General features: G+C 30.1%; 1 protein-coding gene across 1 annotated transcript in view; it reads right to left on the reverse strand.

Moving 5' to 3' along the window:
- Osi17 (DUF1676 domain-containing protein Osi17) overlaps positions 1 to 18,814 on the reverse strand; it is a 55,973-nt gene extending 37,159 nt beyond the window's left edge. Inside the window, exons 1-2 of the mRNA XM_085954973.1 lie at positions 18,466 to 18,814; positions 7,868 to 8,092 (exon numbers count right to left, since the gene is read on the reverse strand). Of these exons, the coding sequence (XP_085811099.1) occupies positions 7,868 to 8,092; positions 18,466 to 18,814 (574 nt within the window). The remainder of the gene's footprint in view (positions 1 to 7,867; positions 8,093 to 18,465) is intronic.
- Between the last annotated feature and the right edge of the window lie 1,856 nt (positions 18,815 to 20,670).

Consider the following 20,670-nt stretch of genomic DNA (forward strand, 5'->3'; position numbering starts at 1 on the left):
CTTTTTGAAAAAAGTAAGCCACCCCGGCAGGGAATCGAACCATGCATCTCCTGGGTTTTCGCCCCGTCCGTCGCATTTGCCAATATGCTACGATTTATAATTTTTCTATTGGTTATAATATTATTTTCTCAGAAAGTGTTTTTCAAAATTATGTATGCTCAATAATCAGAATGGTACATTCTTAAATCTTGTGAATTATTCGTTGAATAAAAGAAATAGTTAAATATAAGTTTTTTTATAAATTATATATTATCTACTATTTTTCACATTAATTTTTTTAATTTTAAATATTTTATATATATATTATCTCTTATATTTTTATTCTTATATTTACATTTTACCTGAGGTACCTACTCAAAATTCCGCTAATCGTGTAATTAAATTAAGGTAAATGACATTACTAACTTAATCGCAACATACGTCTGACGCTAGTCAAATTTGATTATTGACGTTTGTATACTAATGAATATGGATTTTTATGACTGTTCACACTAAGATAAATAAATATATTTGAAATATTTTTTTATTTAATAGTGAGTAAACGCAAGATTTACCAATTCTGTTCTTTCATTTTTCATAAAGACAAAAACGTCAATAAACTTGCCTCACTAGTGGCATTTACCGTAATTTAATACAAAACTAATTGCTTTTTTATTTGCAGAATTTGTCAGAATATCTCAGATAAAAACGTAGTTAGAAAAAATAATTTTCATGAATGATAGAAGGAAAGTGAAGATGCAAATTCGAATCCTACTCGGTCCAATTTTTTTCTAAAATAAATTTGAGTTGTAATGATATATTACATGGTCAAGTTTTTAATTTGTAGGGAAGATACAATAATTGACATTTTGTATTTTTTTATTTGGATTAATGGCATGAGTTTAAAAAATAATTATTTAAAATTAATTAAACAATATATTCCACATCGCGAAAGTTTACATTAGTATTGTGCTCATTCTAGAATGGATACAGTTATTTTATTTTCCTGTAGCAAATTTAACTATATAGGATTCTACATCACATAAAATTTAATATCCTAAATTATTTTTAAATATGTTACGTAGTTCCAACATAATTATTGTTTTGGGTGGTATACTTTTCTATTAACAAAATTAAAATACTGTATAAGTAGCACTATTAATACATCTCGCTATTTATTTATAAAAAAATATTTTCTATTATAATACTAACAAGATAATTCTAACAAAAAATATACTTTGATACTTGAACTCACAATAGAATAAGAGTCATTGCACTCAAAGTGTAGATGCATTTAAAAATAATATTCGCTGATAAAAAAAAGAGTAAACACTACCGCATATTATATAAAATATATTATGTAGGTGCACGGCATCATTATTAATATTAATTCTAAAGAGAATTACTCAGGTACTATGAACTATTGATTGATTCTGTCCTGTCAAATTTACTTACTTAATAGATACTAATAACTTAACATACATTCATAAGTTTACATCGAATTAAAAAAATTCATACATGTTATAACGTCGAACTTTAGATAGTACCTGTTCATTTTATTTTGAGTGACGTATCTAGGTTTTTAGATACATGTTCGTCAGCGAAATGTAATTAATAATATAAATATCAGTCATTATTATTTAATATTAATTGTAACACGTCATTAATACGTCATATTTTAAATAAATTAGTTACTTATAAAACATTACGATATAATAGGTAATATTTTGCGCAAAATCGTTAGGTAAACATGGGTAAATTACTAATTCCGCTGCAAGACAAATCAACGGCTTACAAAATGGCAGTTCGAATACTATACTTGTTATGAAAGATTGTTGAAGCCATTCGCGTGACTCTTTAAATGTATGTTGTAAAACTAGTAAATCCCATATTAATAAAAAAAAATACTGAATACATATTGACTGTGTTTTGGGAAAAGGGAGTAACCCTCAATTTTTCGAAAAGTGCTTTTATTACATATTAACAATGTACGAGGGTGGGTCAATAAGTCCTTAGAAAAGCCGACAGGTGGCGCGACTAGTACTGTAAGCGGTTTGTTTTCATGCAGCGGCACTACCGATTCAGTATGCTGCGAAGTTTCAATCAGATTGGTCGGGTTGTTGTGTGTTTCTCGTACATTTAAAAAAAAAATTTGCTTGTGGAAAATGAAAAAATGGAGAAAATTGAGTTTAGAGCTGTTATTAAACATTTTAATATAAAAGGGTTAACAGCAAAGGAAATAAAAAAATGAGTTGGATTTAGTTCACGGCATATCTGCTCCTTCACTTGCAACTATTTATAGCTGGTTAAATGAATTTAAACGTGGTCGTACATCAACAAAGGATGAACCACGCTCAGGACGTCCTGTAGAGGTGATTACACCAGAAATGATCAATAAAATCCACGATATGGTGTTAAGTGACCGAAGATTAAAGTTGAATGAGATAATTGAGGTTACAGGGATCTCAAAAGGTAGCGTCATTTCTATTTTACATGACAAATTGGGCATGAAAAAAATGTCTGCAAGATGGGTGCCGCATTTGCTCACAGTCGACAATAAACGCAATAGGGTGGTGGCCTCTAAAGCCCAGTTGTCGCTCATGCAACGCAATCCGGATGAATTTTTTCGTCGCTTTGTGACTGTAGATGAAACATAGATACACCACTATACTCCCGAGACGAAAGAACAGTCAAAGCAGTGGATTGCGAAAGGCGAACCATGTCCAAAGAAGGCGAAAACCGTAAAATCAGCTGGTAAGGTTATGGCTACTGTATTTTGGGATGCACGTGGAATTATTTTCGTTGACTATTTGGAAAAAGGAAAAACAATAACAGGGGATTATTATGCATCTTTATTGGACCAGCTAAAAAACAAAATTGAAGAAAAACGGCCTCATTTAAACAGGAAAAAAATCCTCTTTCATCAGGACAATGCCCGTGTTCACACATGTTTACGATCAATGGCTAAAATTGAAGAATTGAAGTTTGAATTGGTCGACCACCCACCGTATTCGCCAGATTTAGCCCCCAGTGACTTTTTCCTTTTCCCAAACTTAAAAAAATGGCTAAGTGGACAACGTTTTTTTTTCAAATGAAGAAGTCATCGATCGGACAAATGCTTATTTTGAGGACCTTCCGAAAACTTATTTTTCTGACAGTTTAAAAAAAATTGAGAAACGTCTAACCAAGTGTATTGAGCTCCAAGGAGATTATGTTGAGAAATAAAAAAAAAATACAAAAATAAAAACTGTTTTAATGCTTTTTTCTAAGGAATTATTGACCCACCCTCGTATACAACTAAATACACGTTCTGTAAAAGGGAAGTAAGCAGCAAATGCTAAATTATTATCTAAATTCAGGTTTTAATTGAGCTTTGATTAAGTTTTAATTTAAGAAAAAAAGCATTTACTTTCAATTTTAATAACGTCTGTAATTGTTGTTAGGTCGAAAAGATATTACACCAAATCATCAATAATCATGCACCCAATGTCTGTGCCTATTTTTTTTTTTAATATTGAACCAAAATCGTTCAAATATGTTTTTGGCCTCTCCTGTAAAATTTGTTCTGCGAGGGTTATGCTCTTTTTCCTAAACAAAGTCGATATATATACTAGTATTATCGAATTACTAATATTACCCCTGTATAATCTTGCACCCAAGATACGTCAAATCATTTATAAAATCAATCCAAAAAACACCGTAAATCATGTTAATAGTACGGAAAATTTTGCAAACTTCGTCATCTACAATCAATATCATTTTATATACAGTTTAATATTCTTTTGGGGGGACATGCTCGTCGAAGGTCAAAATTGAGTTTTTATTGTATTTTCAAACCATGATCCTGAACACTCCTTAAACGTTGTAGAAAATCTATTTATATAATTTTGAAGCCTTATTATCCTTTATAGTTATTTTAAACATTTGATGACTGCATAAAGTATTTTTGTTACATAAAATAGTATTCTTTTAAACCTCTCGCTCTAATGTTTTAGAATATAGTCATATTTCGGTACATAACTGTGCAATGTTGTTAAGATTTTTTACATTTATTAATTTTTAAACGCATTTATAAAACCATTAGCATAATTTATTACGAGATAATTTTTGTAAAATATTCACGATAAAAAATTATATTGATAATCTCTGTGATCCCAAATTTGACAAGAATTAGGCATTTTATTATTCAAAAAATCGGCAAGATTAACACATTTGAAGATGATTCTAAAGATATTTATTATAAGCTATGTTTTTGACCATTTAAGTGTGATAAACATCTTATGAATAATGATTGCTTTATAATAATTATTGACCTAAGAATAAGGTAGTGTTTTTTTGAAATACGCCATTTCTTTTGTCATTCCCCAGTGGTTAAGCTACAACATACGGCCGTAGCCATAAATTGACAAACTATAATTAAAGTAGGGAGTTAAATGATATTGACGCGCGTGTTTGAACATGTACCAATTAAAAAAAAAATTAAAAAAAATTCAGTTAGGTACATGTTCAAACACACGCGTTAACATAATTTTACTCCCTACTTTAATTAGAGTTTGTCAATTTATGGCTACGGCCGTATGTTGTAGCTTAACTACTAGGGAATGACAAAAGAAATGGCGTATTTCAAAAAAACACTACCTTATTCTTAGGTCAATAATTATTATAAAGCAATCATTATTCATAAGATGTTTATCACACTTGAATGGTCAAAGACATAGCTTATAATAAGTATCTTTAGAATTATCTTCAAATGTGTTAATATTGCCGATTTTTTGAATAATAAAATGTCTAATTCTTGTCAAATTTGGGATCACAGAGATTATCAAAATAATTTTTTATCGTGAATATTTTACAAAAATTATCTGATAATAAATTATGCTAATGGTTTTATAAATGCGTTTAAAAATTATATAAATAGATTATCTACAACGTTTAAGGAGTGTCCAGGATCATGGTTTGAAAATACAATAAAAACTCAATTTTGACCTTCGACGAGCATGTCCCCCCTTAAGGGGGGACATGCGCCGCGTAGGTCAAAATGGAGCTTTTATTGCATTTCAAAGCATGATCCTGGACATTCCTTAAACGTTGTAGATAATCTATTTATATAATTTTGAAGCCTTATTATCTTTTATATTTGTTTTAAACATTTGATGACTGCATAAGTATTTTTATTACATAAAATAGTGTTCTTTTAAACCTCTCGCTCTAATGTTTTAGAATATAGTCATATTTCAGTACATGCTTGTGCAGCGGTGTTAAGATTTTTAACATTTATTAATTATTAAACGCATTTATAAAGCCATAAGTATAATTTATGACGAGATTATTTTTGTAAAATATTTACGATAAAAATTATATTGATAATCTCTGTGACCCCAAATTTGACAAGCATTAGGCATTTTATTATTCAAAAAATGGGCAAAATTAACACATTTGAAGATAGTTCTAAAGATACTAATTATAAGCTGTCTTTGACCATTCAAGTGTGATAAACATACTACGAATAATCATTGCTTTATAATAATTATTGACCTAAGAATATGGTAGTGTTTCTTTGAAATACGCCATTTTTATTGGCACCTCCCTACTTTATTTATCGTTTGTCAATTTATGTGTTACGGCCGTATTTTGTAGCTTAACCACTGGGAAATGCCAATAGAAATGGCGTATTTAAAAAAAATACTACCTTATTCTTAGGTCAATAATTATTATAAAGCAAACATTATTCTTAGAATGTTTATCACATTTGAATGGTCAAAGACATAGTTTATAATCAGTATCTTTAGAATTATCTTTAAATGTGTAAATCTTGCCTATTTTTTTTAATAATAAAATGCCTAACTCTTGTCAAATTTGGGATCACAGAGAATATCAATATAATTTGTTATCGTAAATATTTCACTATAATAATGTCGACATAAATTTTACCAATGCTTTTAAAAATTAATAAACATAAAAAATCTTAACACCACTGCACATGGATGTACTGAAATATGACTATATTCTAAAACATTAGAGCGAGAGGTTTAAAAGAATACTATTTTATGTAAGTAATAAAAATACTTTATGCAGTCACTAACTGTTTAAAATATATATAAAGGATAAAAAGGCTTCAAAATTATATAAATAGATTATCTACAACGTTTAAGAAATGTCCAGGGGGTATGCTCTGAAAATAGTATAAAACCTCCATTTTGACCTACGCTGAGCATGTGGGCCGTTAAGATTTTTTACGGATTTTACAATGTTGAGTTGTGTGACCTACGGTTCTTTTAACAATATATTATATTATTACCTAGTATACCGCAAGCTCAATGTATAATAAACCTTAAACAATAGGTGCGTTGCGACCATGATACAATACTTATTTTAAACAAATAATACCTAACGATATAACATCTGTCAGTGTCATTAAATTTGTCTCCATTTCGTATCTAGTTGGAACATAATTATAGTAAATTTACTCGTATACTCAACTTCTATTTTAGAGACGGGAAATAGGGTAAAAGTACAATTACACCCTGTATCGAACATTAAACTAAAGTTTTACTAGCGAATTGCATTAGTTTATCGCTGCAGTAAAAATCTGATTTGATATTAATACCTCTAGTAAAAATGATATGTACCTATATTTTATACAATATTATAATTTATTATGAATACAAGTGACAATAAATAAAAAAAACTTCCTTTCTAAGTAATAATATATAATTACAAAACATTATTTTCACAAAATAACTAAACATTATGGTTATCTTACGCCTAGACATTTCGAGTAGTATATTATAAGAAAAGTTAATAGGCATACACGTATTAGAACTGATTATAAGAGTTTATTCATATCACTGCATTCAACATAAATGTAATGTTAGTTTATTATAGAGGCGTTTTCATTTTGATGCAATGACTGAATCTTGCCGCAAAGGCATTTATAGACACGCAACATGTTGTGTGAATATTACTTCGTCTATCGTATTAATCTAAAATAACTATTATGTGTGTAGTATAATATTAAAAACAGGCTGGTATACCGATAGTTTCTAGAGATTCATCATTCCCTTAGTATCATCACTATCAGCCTGAATCTATCCACTGCTGGATGAAAGCCTCTCTAAACTGATTCCTCTTCTCTCGATCCCGTGCGTTGTGTTGCCACGTATTTCGACAGAACATAACCATTCCATCGATCCAGCGGCCTCTAGGTCTACCTTACGGACGTTTTGTAACTCTTCGGTAGATTTGTCAAGTAATTGTCCCTTCTTCGAGTTATGTGTGTAGCCCATTTCCATTTAAGGTTTTTAACAAACTCTATTTCGTCGCAAACCCTATCCTTATCCAATCACACAGCTTTTTGTTCTTTCGCATTATGCCCAGCATGCACCTCTCCATACCACGCTGTGCTACTCTAGTTTCTAGATCTCTTTTTTACTTAGGGTCCATGTTTTACACTTAGTATATTTTATAATAAAATTTAATAATTTTGTCACTAGGTTATTCACCATAGACCATAAAAAATATATTTAAGGTACGTATTCTGTTCAAATGGTAAGCTTTGTTCTTTGATAAACCTTAAACTTCAGTAGGTATGTGGTGAATACTAAATATATTTTATAAAAGGTAAGTAGGTAAAACGATTTTTTACGTATAAAACGTAAAAACTTGAATATTTTTGTCGATGTGCAAATTGAAAGAAGACCAGCATTATCATCATTATTATCATCAACTGCTCCACTACGGTCTCTCAAAACGTATGCACATATTTTAAAGTGATAATAGGAACCAGTCATAAAAATTATAAATTATAAATTTGAATTATATTAAACAATAAATAATAGAAAACTCTATTGTAAGTTTCTACATGTAATATATGGTTCGTTAAACTTACTAATTTTCTTGAAGAAAATCCTTCCGCCGCCATTGTTGCTTTCCAGATCCCTTGGCAACAATTCCAAATGTACAACTGCGCCGCCTCCTTCGAGTGATCTCGGAGCAGCTCTCAGCAGGGCTCCAGAGAAGAATGTTTGAGGAAGTCGGAGTTCTAGGTCATGAGACATGAAGAACTTTACTCCTTTGTCGTATATGGCATTGGTCACTTCTTGAATCGGGGAATCTATAAATAAAATAATACAAATTTCATTCAGATGTTCATTTATTATTATTTAAAATCATCGATGATCTATATTTTGAACCGTTAATCATCAAGTTGGAATGTAAATAAATATTTTAATTGATCTTCGATACTGTACCCATAGACCAATGAAAAGAATGTTTGTTTAATTTATAAGGTGTCAAATTATTATAAGCACAGTAACTGTTCATAGCAATTGTTTTTATGTGCCTGAAAAACCTGTTTCATTGTTTAATGAAATGATATTATACTAATATCAAAATACGCCAATGGTTTCAAATCACACATTCCAGGAAATGAATAAATATTTGTTAGTTTAAATAAAGGAAACACGTTAAAGTTTTTACTAGAGCTTTGAGAAATAAAGAAAAAATAGAGATATATAAATATATAAATAGAGAGAATAAAGAAATAAAGAAAAAATAAATATATGGGAAACATTATTACTATTCAAATGATGACATACAAATAATGTACATTATGAATTATATTATTCATTAGTTGTGCATCGAAGATATGATGACCGCTGGATGAATACGTTAATCTAGTGATAAACGAGGAATATAATAAGACCAAATTATCACTCCAAAGTACACCGGATAGACGGAAATATTAAAGTTCAGCAAAGTATGTGGTAGCATAGCTGATATGAATAATTTTATTATTAATATAATCCAACATTGTTAAATTAACTGTTATGTAAGTTTTTTTCCAATGCAGACGGAATGACATTTTACTCTTTTAATTAAACGATTTATACGACTTGTACATACTTTTTTGCAGTTAAACCTAAATAAAATACTACAATTGTCATTTTTACACAAATAAATTACCATAATAAACGCACTTGAGACAGACTAATGTGTTTATATTATAATGTTTTAGTATATATTGAGATCGTGAAACACTTACTTATTCTAAGCGGTAGGGACTCAAAAGTCAAAAGATTTATTTTGTTATCTACTAGTTTAAGCATATTTTTTCATTACATTATACATACACATACATATATATTGTATATATTTCATAAAAATAGTCACAACTCTAACTAAATTGGATATATTATATTGAATTTTGTTCGCAAAAAATAGTTTTTTCTTCATAAATTGTATATAAACAAAACCGTAAAGGCATAAGTTTTTTTTTTGCATTAGTAATAATTATTTATTATAAACAAATCTTTGTATAAAATATGATTATTAGTTTTCATAGTAGAAGCGGAAGACAATTGATGCCTTCGAAATGTGGTGTTGGTGCCGAACGGTTTGTATTTCTTGGATAGAGCACAGGACGAACCTGTCAATCATCCAGAGACTTCAGATAAAGGAATGGCTCTCAACATTGTAGGCATGTCGAGTCAACAATATGTTTGAAACTCATTCTACAGTTTTTTTGGACATATTTTTTGGCGTGGACCAGATAACCTGGAGAGACTGGTAGTTTTGGATAGCCTCCAGCATCAGCGCGCTGGAGTGATCAACAGCTGACTGGAGGCAGCATTCACTCTGTCTTGAGAGAAGCAGAGGATTGAGAGGGGTGGTCGATCAAAAGATGACAACATTGCATGGTGGTCACGATCCTCAGCCATGAGAGAACGACCAAGAAGATAAGAGTGTTATCATAAGATACACAGTATTAATATATTGCATATTTTTTCTTCAGTAGAGTGTTTTAAAAAAATAGGAATTCATTATTAATTATTTTAAATAGGTTGATTCTTTAATTGATTTTTTATCTACTTTTAATACATAAAAGGTAAAAAGTTCTGCATCTATATTAATTATGCAAACGTCTATAATGTGGTTGTATCTCAGCATAAATTTTACAATGATTGATTATTAGCCATTCGTTCAACCATTCAGGCTTATGTACTGGAACCAAATACATAAACTGATTGGTATATTATTATAACAACATGTCAATCTGGCTCAACTATAGATATTTAAAATCAGTGCCGAAGTGATCTCCCTCAATAACGTTAGATATATTATTTAACATATATTAATTGGTTACTATACCCTTATTTTGACTAATTGACCAAGTGAAAATGGTCATATCTGACATTATTAAGTCATTGTCTTTGTATTTTGCTATTCTGCTAATTATTAGTGCTCAAATGAAAGTAAAAATATATTGAAATCCGCTCTGACACTAAATTTTATATATTTCAGTATTACATAATATATATGTACTTCATGAATTAGGTTCTAGATATAAATATATTACTACATTTATTTTAATCTTCTACCCATTCCACCCTGTAAACTCATTACAAAGTAATGCAACTAAGTTGAATAATGGATGCACCACTGACACACTCTTAACTCAGGTGAGGCTAGACGTAAACTCACCTCAGTCCAATTTTGTAGCAAGTAGTAATCATCGGTGACTAGTGACAGGTATTCTATGCTTTTCACATGCCTTCAGGGAATCACTGCTGTATTACATGCAGCAATTTATTCTCAGTGCTCTGTTATGTTAAGCTTTATGGAAACCGACAATGCTACAAGGTGTTATTAAATTTAACCATTATTTAATATTTTGAATTAAAATGTCTTCCGATTCACTTGTGCCTGTTGATTCACTCGGCAATTTTTTTTAGACTACTGGATCAACATTGGTAAAACTTGCACAGACAACAAACATAAACTGCGTCTGTTCCTACCAATTAAGTAAATTCTTTTTCGATATGTATCTTAATAAAATATGAAGTTACAAGATGAAAAATCTCATAAATAACGCACTCTGTAAAGTGGTCAGATAGTCGTGATATAGTGGAAAGATGAGGTATCGGTAGACAGTCAAACTGTTTTGGATAAAGTGGTTGCAAAAATGCATCATAGTTATGTAACATAATGTGATCAGATAACATCGATGATATCGTGAGGTTAGATGACGATAGAGGAGCGCATGCCTAAATGTAACCATTGATAAACCAATTGCATTCCTTTTAAAATATGGAAAAAATTAAGCTGAATAAAATTGTCAATAAAAACAAAAAAAAAATAGTAGCAATCTAGTGCTCACCATATGCACATTTTAACTTTATAATTAAATACGTATATACAATTTTTAAATTTAGTCAAATTGAGTTGAAAGTTATTATAAAATATTATTGTATATAATATGATACTAGTATTTAGTTTCCGTAAATATAAAAAAATGTAAACAGAGGTATTTTTTATATATATATAATATATAATAATAAATAAATAAGTATTTGTCAGTATTGTCTGTTAAGAATCAAGCATAATGATAATAACGACTAACCGGAATAGCGATTGCACTTTACTGGGCGATCAACGGATATGTAGGGCAATATCTTGAGAAGGTTACACTTATTTGAACCCGATGAATAGTGAAAACACAAATTTAATCAACACCGAGACATCGTTCCTAAGTGCTTCACGTATTTTCATTTAACTTAGAAATGCCATTAAATAGCTAAAGCCTAATCATTACTCACCACTAAAGTTCACTTCAAAGGTTAGATCTAAATCAAACAAACAATTCAACGACGAATATTTTTTATACGTAATATATAATTTCCTTAATTGCGAATTAAATAAATTAAAGAACTAAAGAATGAATGTAAGAAGACATTTAATAAAACGCAATTGTTATGTAGTACTTATTCCACTTTTAATCAAGAGATTAGGACCGGTTTTTTTCGCCTCAGAGGGACATTTTCAAGATAACAATTGCGTTTTATTAAATAAAAACAACAATACAATGCAGTTCCACCATGAATTGACAGTTAACAAAATAAAAGAAATTAAGAAAACATTGTTTGCATTTTGAAATAAAATATATAGGTACTAAAAAAAGAAAAGTTCTTTATAAAACTGCATATATTATGTATATCGATAATCACTGAATAAATCTAAATCAAGTGATACTCAAGACATAAAAAAATCTCCGAAAAACAAACTTAGAGGTGGCTGAATACGTGACAATTCAGTGCACTAAGAATAAAATAAGCTTGGAGAGTGTTTTTATTCAGCAGTGAAATAATCCTGGCTGATGATGATGATTAAATTAATTTATCTATTATTTTTTTACAGGGCACCTATGTCTTACATAATTTTTATTTTACGTTAAAAGTGCCTTCTTAAAAAAGGCAAACAAAAATTATGTCATTCCTTATAACAATTGTGTGAACTAGTACATACTATGTAGTATAATACTATTCTTGCTACCTCATCTCATAATAATAGTATAAAATTTCAATACCGTATATTATACCATGACAGTGTGTATCTTCTATTTTTTTCTTTATCAATTGAATACACTTAAAAGGTTTTCAGTATATTTTCTAAATAACCAATTTTACATTTTGATTAAGATGTTGTGATAAAAAAGCTAGGGCATGAAATTGGTCAATAAATAGTTGTACCAGTTCCATGTTATTGTGTGGCATCAAAGGTGATTGAAACTATTTAAAAACATGCACAATGAATTAGTGAGACTTACTAGGAAACTCACAAACATTTTTTTGGTGGTATATTTTATATCTAGCTTCTAAATATATTAGGTGGTGTATAGTATTACTACGAGTACCTACCTGTCCTAGTTGAAAATTTTAGACAATATGGGATATAATTAAACCTTGTCCAACCGTCGTTTATGAATAACCCAAAATGACCCAGCCGGTATCATTGCGGGTTCAATATTCATTTTAAAATCTGGGTTATGCTAAAAAGTTTTTTGAAAAAAAAAACTCGTTTGTAACCGATTACAAATCATAATCGACTTTTGTCCTGCCCACATAATACTTTCTTTTAGCGCTCATTCGTTCAATATATAGCCAAAATATTTTGAGTTATTTTTAGAATAATTGGAACACAACATTTTGAAATCAGAAAATCGACAAAAATATATTATTACTATCGATTATTATATTTTTTATTTTTTATATTATCAATTTCAAGCTATTGGTACTTACTTATGACGTTTCTTTAAAATAAAATCTTGGCATTATTTTATTCATGGAAAGAAAACAAAAATAAGGAAAATGGGTTGCCTTCTGGCTGAGCTATAAGCAGCACCTATTTTCAAATGTGGAAAAATAGAGGATAACCTTAAACACATATTATTTTCTATAGTTATGTATGTATCGTACGCATTAAACTTTGTCGCGTAAACTAAATGCGCATTCAATATTATTGATATCTGAACATTCGGCCCGCTTCGTATTTCTTTTGTTCTATGGCCTGACCGTCATAAACTAATAAACCGAACCTGTCTTCAAACACTTGGTCCATAGCGACTGGCTTTCACATTTATATTTTATTAATCTATTATGATGTTATCAAACACTATCATCCCGTTTATTTTATTTAACTGTCTAACTGTTTTTTTGTAAATTCTGAATAACTAAAAACTGACTGAAAATAAGAGTGTTTTCTTCAACCCAACCTAATACAATATAAATATTCAAGTGTACCTCTGTTCTATTGCTGAATTGTAAGGCTTCGGCCACATACGTAGGTGCTTCGCTAGTGTTTCTCTAGGTGCTAAGCTTGTCTACTAACAACACTACTGCCACATTGCACGATACGTGCTTAGGTTCAAATTCAGTTGACATTTGGGAGCGCTCAAGTGAACAATGATGTCACTCTCAAAACTAACCAGAAAGCTACTTCTCACAGATAATTTAAGGTTAAAATTTCGAAAGCCTCAAATCCGAAATTGTTGGGTGCATAATGTCAATTCATCCCATGCGTCATTATTCATAACCTCAAAATATGGGGTGTTTGACGTTTGTCATACTGAAGAAACATCCGCCATCTTGCAAAATCACTAGGTGACATAATAAAAATAACCAACACGTTTGTTCGCCGGGAGACTCACTAGGTGACTAATAATCACGTAGCGAGGCGCGGAGCGTGCAGTGTGGCCATTGCGATAGTATAGTGTACGTCCGTTCGCTAGGGTATGTCACCTAGCACGTAGCCACCAAGCAAAGCACCTGCCTATGTGGCCTTAGTCTAAAGGTTGTAATGTTTTTTTGTCAGTTCTGACGTATGCGTGCAAAATTCATAAAACGTTTCAATAACTAAGGGTGACACGACATTGGGTATATCGTTTGAAGAACAGCTGGTCATCGTTGCACAAATCATATCATCTAATGATATTCAGGATACATTAAAAGACCTAACCTAAGACATAACCAAGACTAGTAGAATTGCATGGTAATGAAAGACTAGAGACTGAAGATTGAAGAAAATAAGGTCTTAGGCCTAAGCCTTCATCCAGCAGTGGGAACTTGAGATGATATTGAGATTGGTCCTATCGTGTTACTTTTCCTTTTCCTGGCTCATAGAAATGATTCAATATACATTTTATCAAGACTATGTAAAGACAGTAACACAGTTATAATAATAAACTCTTATAAAGTTGAAAACATTGTAGGCCCAACTTTATCTGAAACAAGTGTAGGCACGTGGCAAATTTTATAATTTATTTTATTCAAGCTGAAGTACCCGAGGCTTTGCTTGGATGTGATTATGTATAGTATGAAAATATAAAATGTTCCCTCGAATCGATCGATAAATTTTTCTATATACGTACGATATATATATACGATAAAAGTTAATTATTTCGAAAATAAATCGACAACACCCACTTTCTATCTGGTAACCGACCGAAAGCATTCAACGAAAATTTCAGATTGATATCATTAATAAAAAAGTTAGTTTTTTGGAAGAAGGTTGTATAATATGTACCTATATTTTTAATACCAACAATGATACAAAATGCTGCTATCGAGGATAGTTTATCATATTTATGTATTGAGGCGGTTAATTGTCACAATAAGTTAACCGTCTAAACTGTTCGCATTGTGCTACTGCCATGTTTTAACAGCACCTCTTTTAGCTATGTTAACTTTTAGAGCGATATAGACAGTTTCGACAAATTAGAATGCTAACTTATTGTAACAATTATAATACCTCAATACATAACTACTCTAGATAGCCGCCGACAGCAGCCTTGTGTATAGAATAGATGCGCAGATAAACCAACAGTGTAGTTAATAAAATGTGAAAGTTTCATCAATATTGGTTTAGTAGATTTTAAATTATATCAGAACAAATATAAATTTTACATTTTTTTAAACACTTAAATTTTATTAATAATAATTATTGTTATAAAATTGATTATAATCAATATAAACATAGTATATATATATATATATACAATCGTCATTAACAATATGATGGGTGAAAGTTGGTATAGATCACATACTATTTATTTTTTATTACATCCGTGTGACATTAAAATTTGCGGTTATTGATATATTATGAATAAAGAGTACGTGATGAATATAATTACCATTACAAAGTCAGTATTAAAATCAACTACAATTCAGTTTATTGCTGTGATATCTGGGGAGTTAGCTACGCAGACTTAAACACGTAAATAAGAGTAACGGTGTTCCCAGACTTTGCTTCTAAAAAAACTTGTATCGTTCACCAAAGACGGATTTTATCGGAGAAAGTTGTAAGCACTGATAGAGCAAAGTTCTGTGATAGGAATTTAAGTATTCGTTGCGAGTATAAAAATCGATCACTAGATGATTTTGACTTTTACTTGATGTAAATTCAGATGTTACCTCGAAAGAGTATTGAATTGTTAAAGCTAAGTATATTGTGTGCAGTCACAATAAATGATTTGATTGAAATTGATTATGGTATTATAGTCATATTATACTGTAAGTAGGTTCGTGGCACTTCTATATAATAAAGTCTATTTGTTTGTATGCCCGTTTGTTTGAGAATATCTCAAGAACTACTGGACTAATATGTATAAAACTTTCATAGCTTATTGACTTATATTATTAGTGTATTTCTATAGTAGTATTCCTTTCGATTTATCCAAAGGGTCTGAAATTACAAGATAAAACTTAAGTAAATAACTCTTTAGGTCAATAAATTGATAAGATATCAGCAGTGGATTTTGAGGATTTTAGTAGATTTTCATCTCGATTCTCAATAGATCAATAGAAATTGCTCTAAAATAATACACATATGACGTGAGACACTCAGGTTAAGATCAAACGCGTGGAAATAGAACAATTAATAATACGATCAGTATGTATGAGTATATTTCTTCTGTATACATAATATATCTTTCAATATTTCATACGAATAAAGATTTATAGATATTGATAATATAACTAATTCGTCGTGATAAAAGGTATTTTAATATATAATTTAATTCATTTAATTTACCACTCGAAAATAAGAGAGACACATTTTTCATTAGGTACCTTTATGAAATTTTATTCTATTTTTTCATTATCTTATAGGTCTCATTATAGTCGATTAATATAATATTTATTTATATTTAATTTTAAAAAAATACTATTTTTGCTTTAATAATAAACCCTACGCACCCAGCTCAACCGACATTCATCCCAATAGCCGATTTGCTAGAGTGGCCTTCAAACCCGCGGGCTTGATTCCGCGAATGGGTAACAAATATTTGTTGTTTCTCAATTTGTATTTGATTCAGTGCACTAAACTAAATAGGTTCTGTGAACAACCATTCCTCTTTAAAAAAAAACATTTCAACATCTTCTCTTAGGAGCGGAAGTTGTAATTTTCTATTTTGTTTGTTATATTAAATAGAATTTTGCAAATATGAATTTAATGGTAGATGTTCTTCATTGTCTGATAAGTCTCAGTATACTATAAATATATAATATTATGTTTCTTAATATAACGTATACCTCAAAATACGGACTTGTCCTCTAGTAGATAAAATTTACATTACACTATAGTATGTCTATCTTCGATCCTACGAGAATCATTATGGGCCTCCACAGAGTGGAGGTTGTATTACAGATTTTTGTTTTTATGAAAAATGGATATTAGCCACTTGCCCAATTTATTAGGCTATACCCTGATTCTAAATATATGATGAAAAACAACATGTTAATTTTGCCAGAGCCAGGGTCCATGACACTATAAGTAAACATGGTACCACTCGTCTATCAGCGGCAATAAAATAAGGATGTATTATATATTTAACAGTAAAATTGATTATTTTAAAAATTTAAATAGTGTGATTATTTTACGACATTTTTGATTATTTTAGATACAAATTTTAATATATAGATATTTATGTTAATACTATTTGAAGTAAATTGGCTGTTTAGTTAAATAAAAGTCATTTAAGAAGAGATTTAAAAATATTATTTTGTCACTATTTTCAAATCTTACAGTCTGTTGTTAAATAATATAAAATAGTGATTTTTTCATGGTCGACACGCATCTTATGCTTCAAATCACACAGTGATAGCAGCTAGTCAAATAGTTTAATTGGATTTCCGCTTATTAAAGAATATTTCTTTTACTCAAACAAATAATAACATTTAAACCGAACCGAATCGAATTACTATTTATTTACTATAAAAACTATAGTTAACAAACATTGATTCATCAAATAGACGAAGTTATCTCTGAGTAATGTATATAGATTGAATCGAAAGCATGGAGTTATTTTACTGTTTTCCTAATTATTGTCGTTGAACGAACTAGTAATTGTAAAAAAAGTTACAATATATGAACACTGTCAAGCTTACGTGCTCGATCTTGAGTGACCATGATGTTAACACTTTAATAAAATAACGATAACATTATTTGGACTATAATATACTTAATAATAATAAACACACGGCTTTCTATTATTATAATCCTATTTCTTCTAATAATATATATTCACTGGAAAGTTTCATAAAATGCATTAAATTAAGATGTTTGCATTTTGTTTTGGCATTTTACTAATTACGCAAAGACTAATTCAGATCACGATGTCAATTTAAATCAAAGAGGTACATTTTCTTTCACGACAAAAACTACATTTAAGTGCAAAAGAAAATGAAATTTGTCCGATTTAGAAAATGTCAGACGAAGTGCAGATTTTAACCACGACTCATCTAATTAACCTTGACTGCAGGGTTTCTAGTTATTTAAAGGAAATTATTACGATTTAAAAAAAACATTTTTGCAATCTTTATCATTAATGCATAACGAAAGTAGTATTTCTATCTTGAATGCATTCGTCAATTTAATATTGTCAATAGTAAAAAAAATACATACTTAATACTTATCTCAGTCCAAAATTTTAATAAATATTCTCCAATCCAATAAATTCTTTTAAAATTTGTGTCACTAATTGAAAATAAACGCAACCTATCTGTGATAAAAGTTAATATTATTTAGTTACCAATTACGATATGATGGGTATTTTATGGATTGGTATTTTAAATAGTTCCTACATATTTTTGAATACATGTAATTACTTCCATTTATAATATCAGATTAGTAAATATTGTTACAAATATTTACCTGCAAATCTGGCCTCGTCTTCATCTTCAAATTCTTCATCTTCATCAGCGTGGTTTTCTTTCTCTGTGACGGTTTCTTTTTCGGTGACAACATTTTCTTCAGACTTTCTGTTTGCTTTTTCGGAGTACTTCCAATGAGCCAGTTTATTTTTCTTGAACCTGAATCCATCAGTCACGTTGACATCGCCACTGAAGCCAATACTGTCATCAAGATACGTGTAGACATTTTTCTGGATGCAGCTCATCGATGGACTATCCATACACTCTTTAAGCAAAGAGTCCCACAGACTATTACCTGTATCAAATGTCTGATTAGCAAACTTTTTAAATTCTCCAGATATTTTAACCATGTGCTTTATGATGGCGTCCTTTGTTTTTGTGACAGCTTGCGCTACAAATGGGATGTAAATTGGAGAATACGGTGTTGATATTTCCGGGTTTGAACTGCTGCCATCTATTGCGTTTTCCTCCATAGATACTCTGTCAAATACAGGACTTTCATTTGTTTTGTTAATCATGCTAGAAAAGCTCACAATTTCCGCTCCAGTAACTACGCTCGGATATGATAACACACAAGACACGACTATTATGGTAAAAGTAGTTCTTTGCAACATCATAGCGAAAATCGCAGAGTTGACATTTGATAGCACGCTCTTTTTCATCGTCCTACTGTTGGAATTTACACTGGCACTAATTTCTTTATCACACTTGCTGTCTTTCGCGCATTCGGACGCCACTTCCGCCGGTTTTCGCGCGCTTTTTTGGAGCATCGCCATTTTTATAAAATCGTTCATATTTTGAGTAAACATATTGCTTCCCTACTTGTTCGATTTTTAAATCGATTTATTATTACTTTTTTCTTATTCTGCGTTGGTGAGAAATGTGATCGTCACATATTCCATCACTGACCTCGGGCAATCTGAAAATAAACAAAATCATATATTTAAAAAAAAACTCGTTTTAGAAATTTAGGTGTTAGCCTAAACTTATATCATAATAATCGGCCTTCATATTTAAAATTGTTAGATAATACAACATTACATACAAATAGATACTTATTCCAGAAAAGTTTATAAACATCTAACAATATTTTATTAGAATCACCGTATTGTAATTTAGGCAGAGATTAGTTTTAATTACATACAATATTAAGTATTTGTAAAATAGTTGACGTTAAAATACAGACTCCTTGTGGAGGTGGGAGAAAAAACAATAATGATGTGTACAAATTAACACAGTTTGAAAACAGGCTCTTATAAAAAATGCGCACAATTCATTTTATATGACTTTATCTGTACTTATACGGTTATTATTATAAAATAAAAAAGATTAAAACTTATGGCAGACAAAAATTTTGGTGTCATTTTATTTTTCACACACTTCGTCCAATTAATAATACGTCAATATATTAGATCGTTTAAGCTATACCACGTACCGTTTACTCTTGGAAAGGGTAGCAAATTATGCTAGTACATGCTAGCTAGCTAAGATATAGTACGTTATTTGACATTTGATTGGCTAATACCACATCAATCACGTTTGGAATAGTAATAACAGCATGGCTTTGAAACTAAATTGCGGAAAATCGTACTTGTGACACTTTTAGCTAAATAAAAATTAAATATATTATGTATATTCATGCAACTTATTAATTATTAGCTTCTTTAATTTATATATATGCATAACCCTAATTATAATAATCTATCACTTTTAATTGACCAAGATATTGCAGAAGTATTCTAACCAGTTAGTAGTTTACCAGTTTTATCTTATAGTAGAAGCTAGTGGTTGTACGTTATCTTAAGAATTTATTCATAATAATTGTAATGTGGTACAGAGTAATTAAGAGATATCAGTTGAATGAATTGGACAGGCAAATTGTGAATACTAACGAAAATAACCAATCATTCCATTAACTGGGTGTTCATATGGCACAATCGTGAATAGGAAACATTTGAAAACTAGTTAATAATGTAATACATACCAGTACTTATCAGTACTGATATGAACTTATTGAATACTTCGCTTTATATTAATAACATCAGTTTTTTGCTGATAATGTACTAAATATTTAAGGATTATAGTAGTATTTGAGTAGCCTGATTCAATGCGCTACTGAATAAACAACTTTCCAAGCTGAACTTTTCTATCAATCCATTACTACATTTCGGATACTTTGTTATTTATGACTAGATTCGTTCAGTGA

This window comes from Rhyacophila brunnea, unplaced genomic scaffold, assembly GCF_057557595.1.
Source record: "Rhyacophila brunnea isolate RB1 unplaced genomic scaffold, BYU_Rbru_1.0 scaffold_4, whole genome shotgun sequence".
In the NCBI taxonomy this organism is placed as follows: Eukaryota; Metazoa; Arthropoda; class Insecta; order Trichoptera; family Rhyacophilidae; genus Rhyacophila; species Rhyacophila brunnea.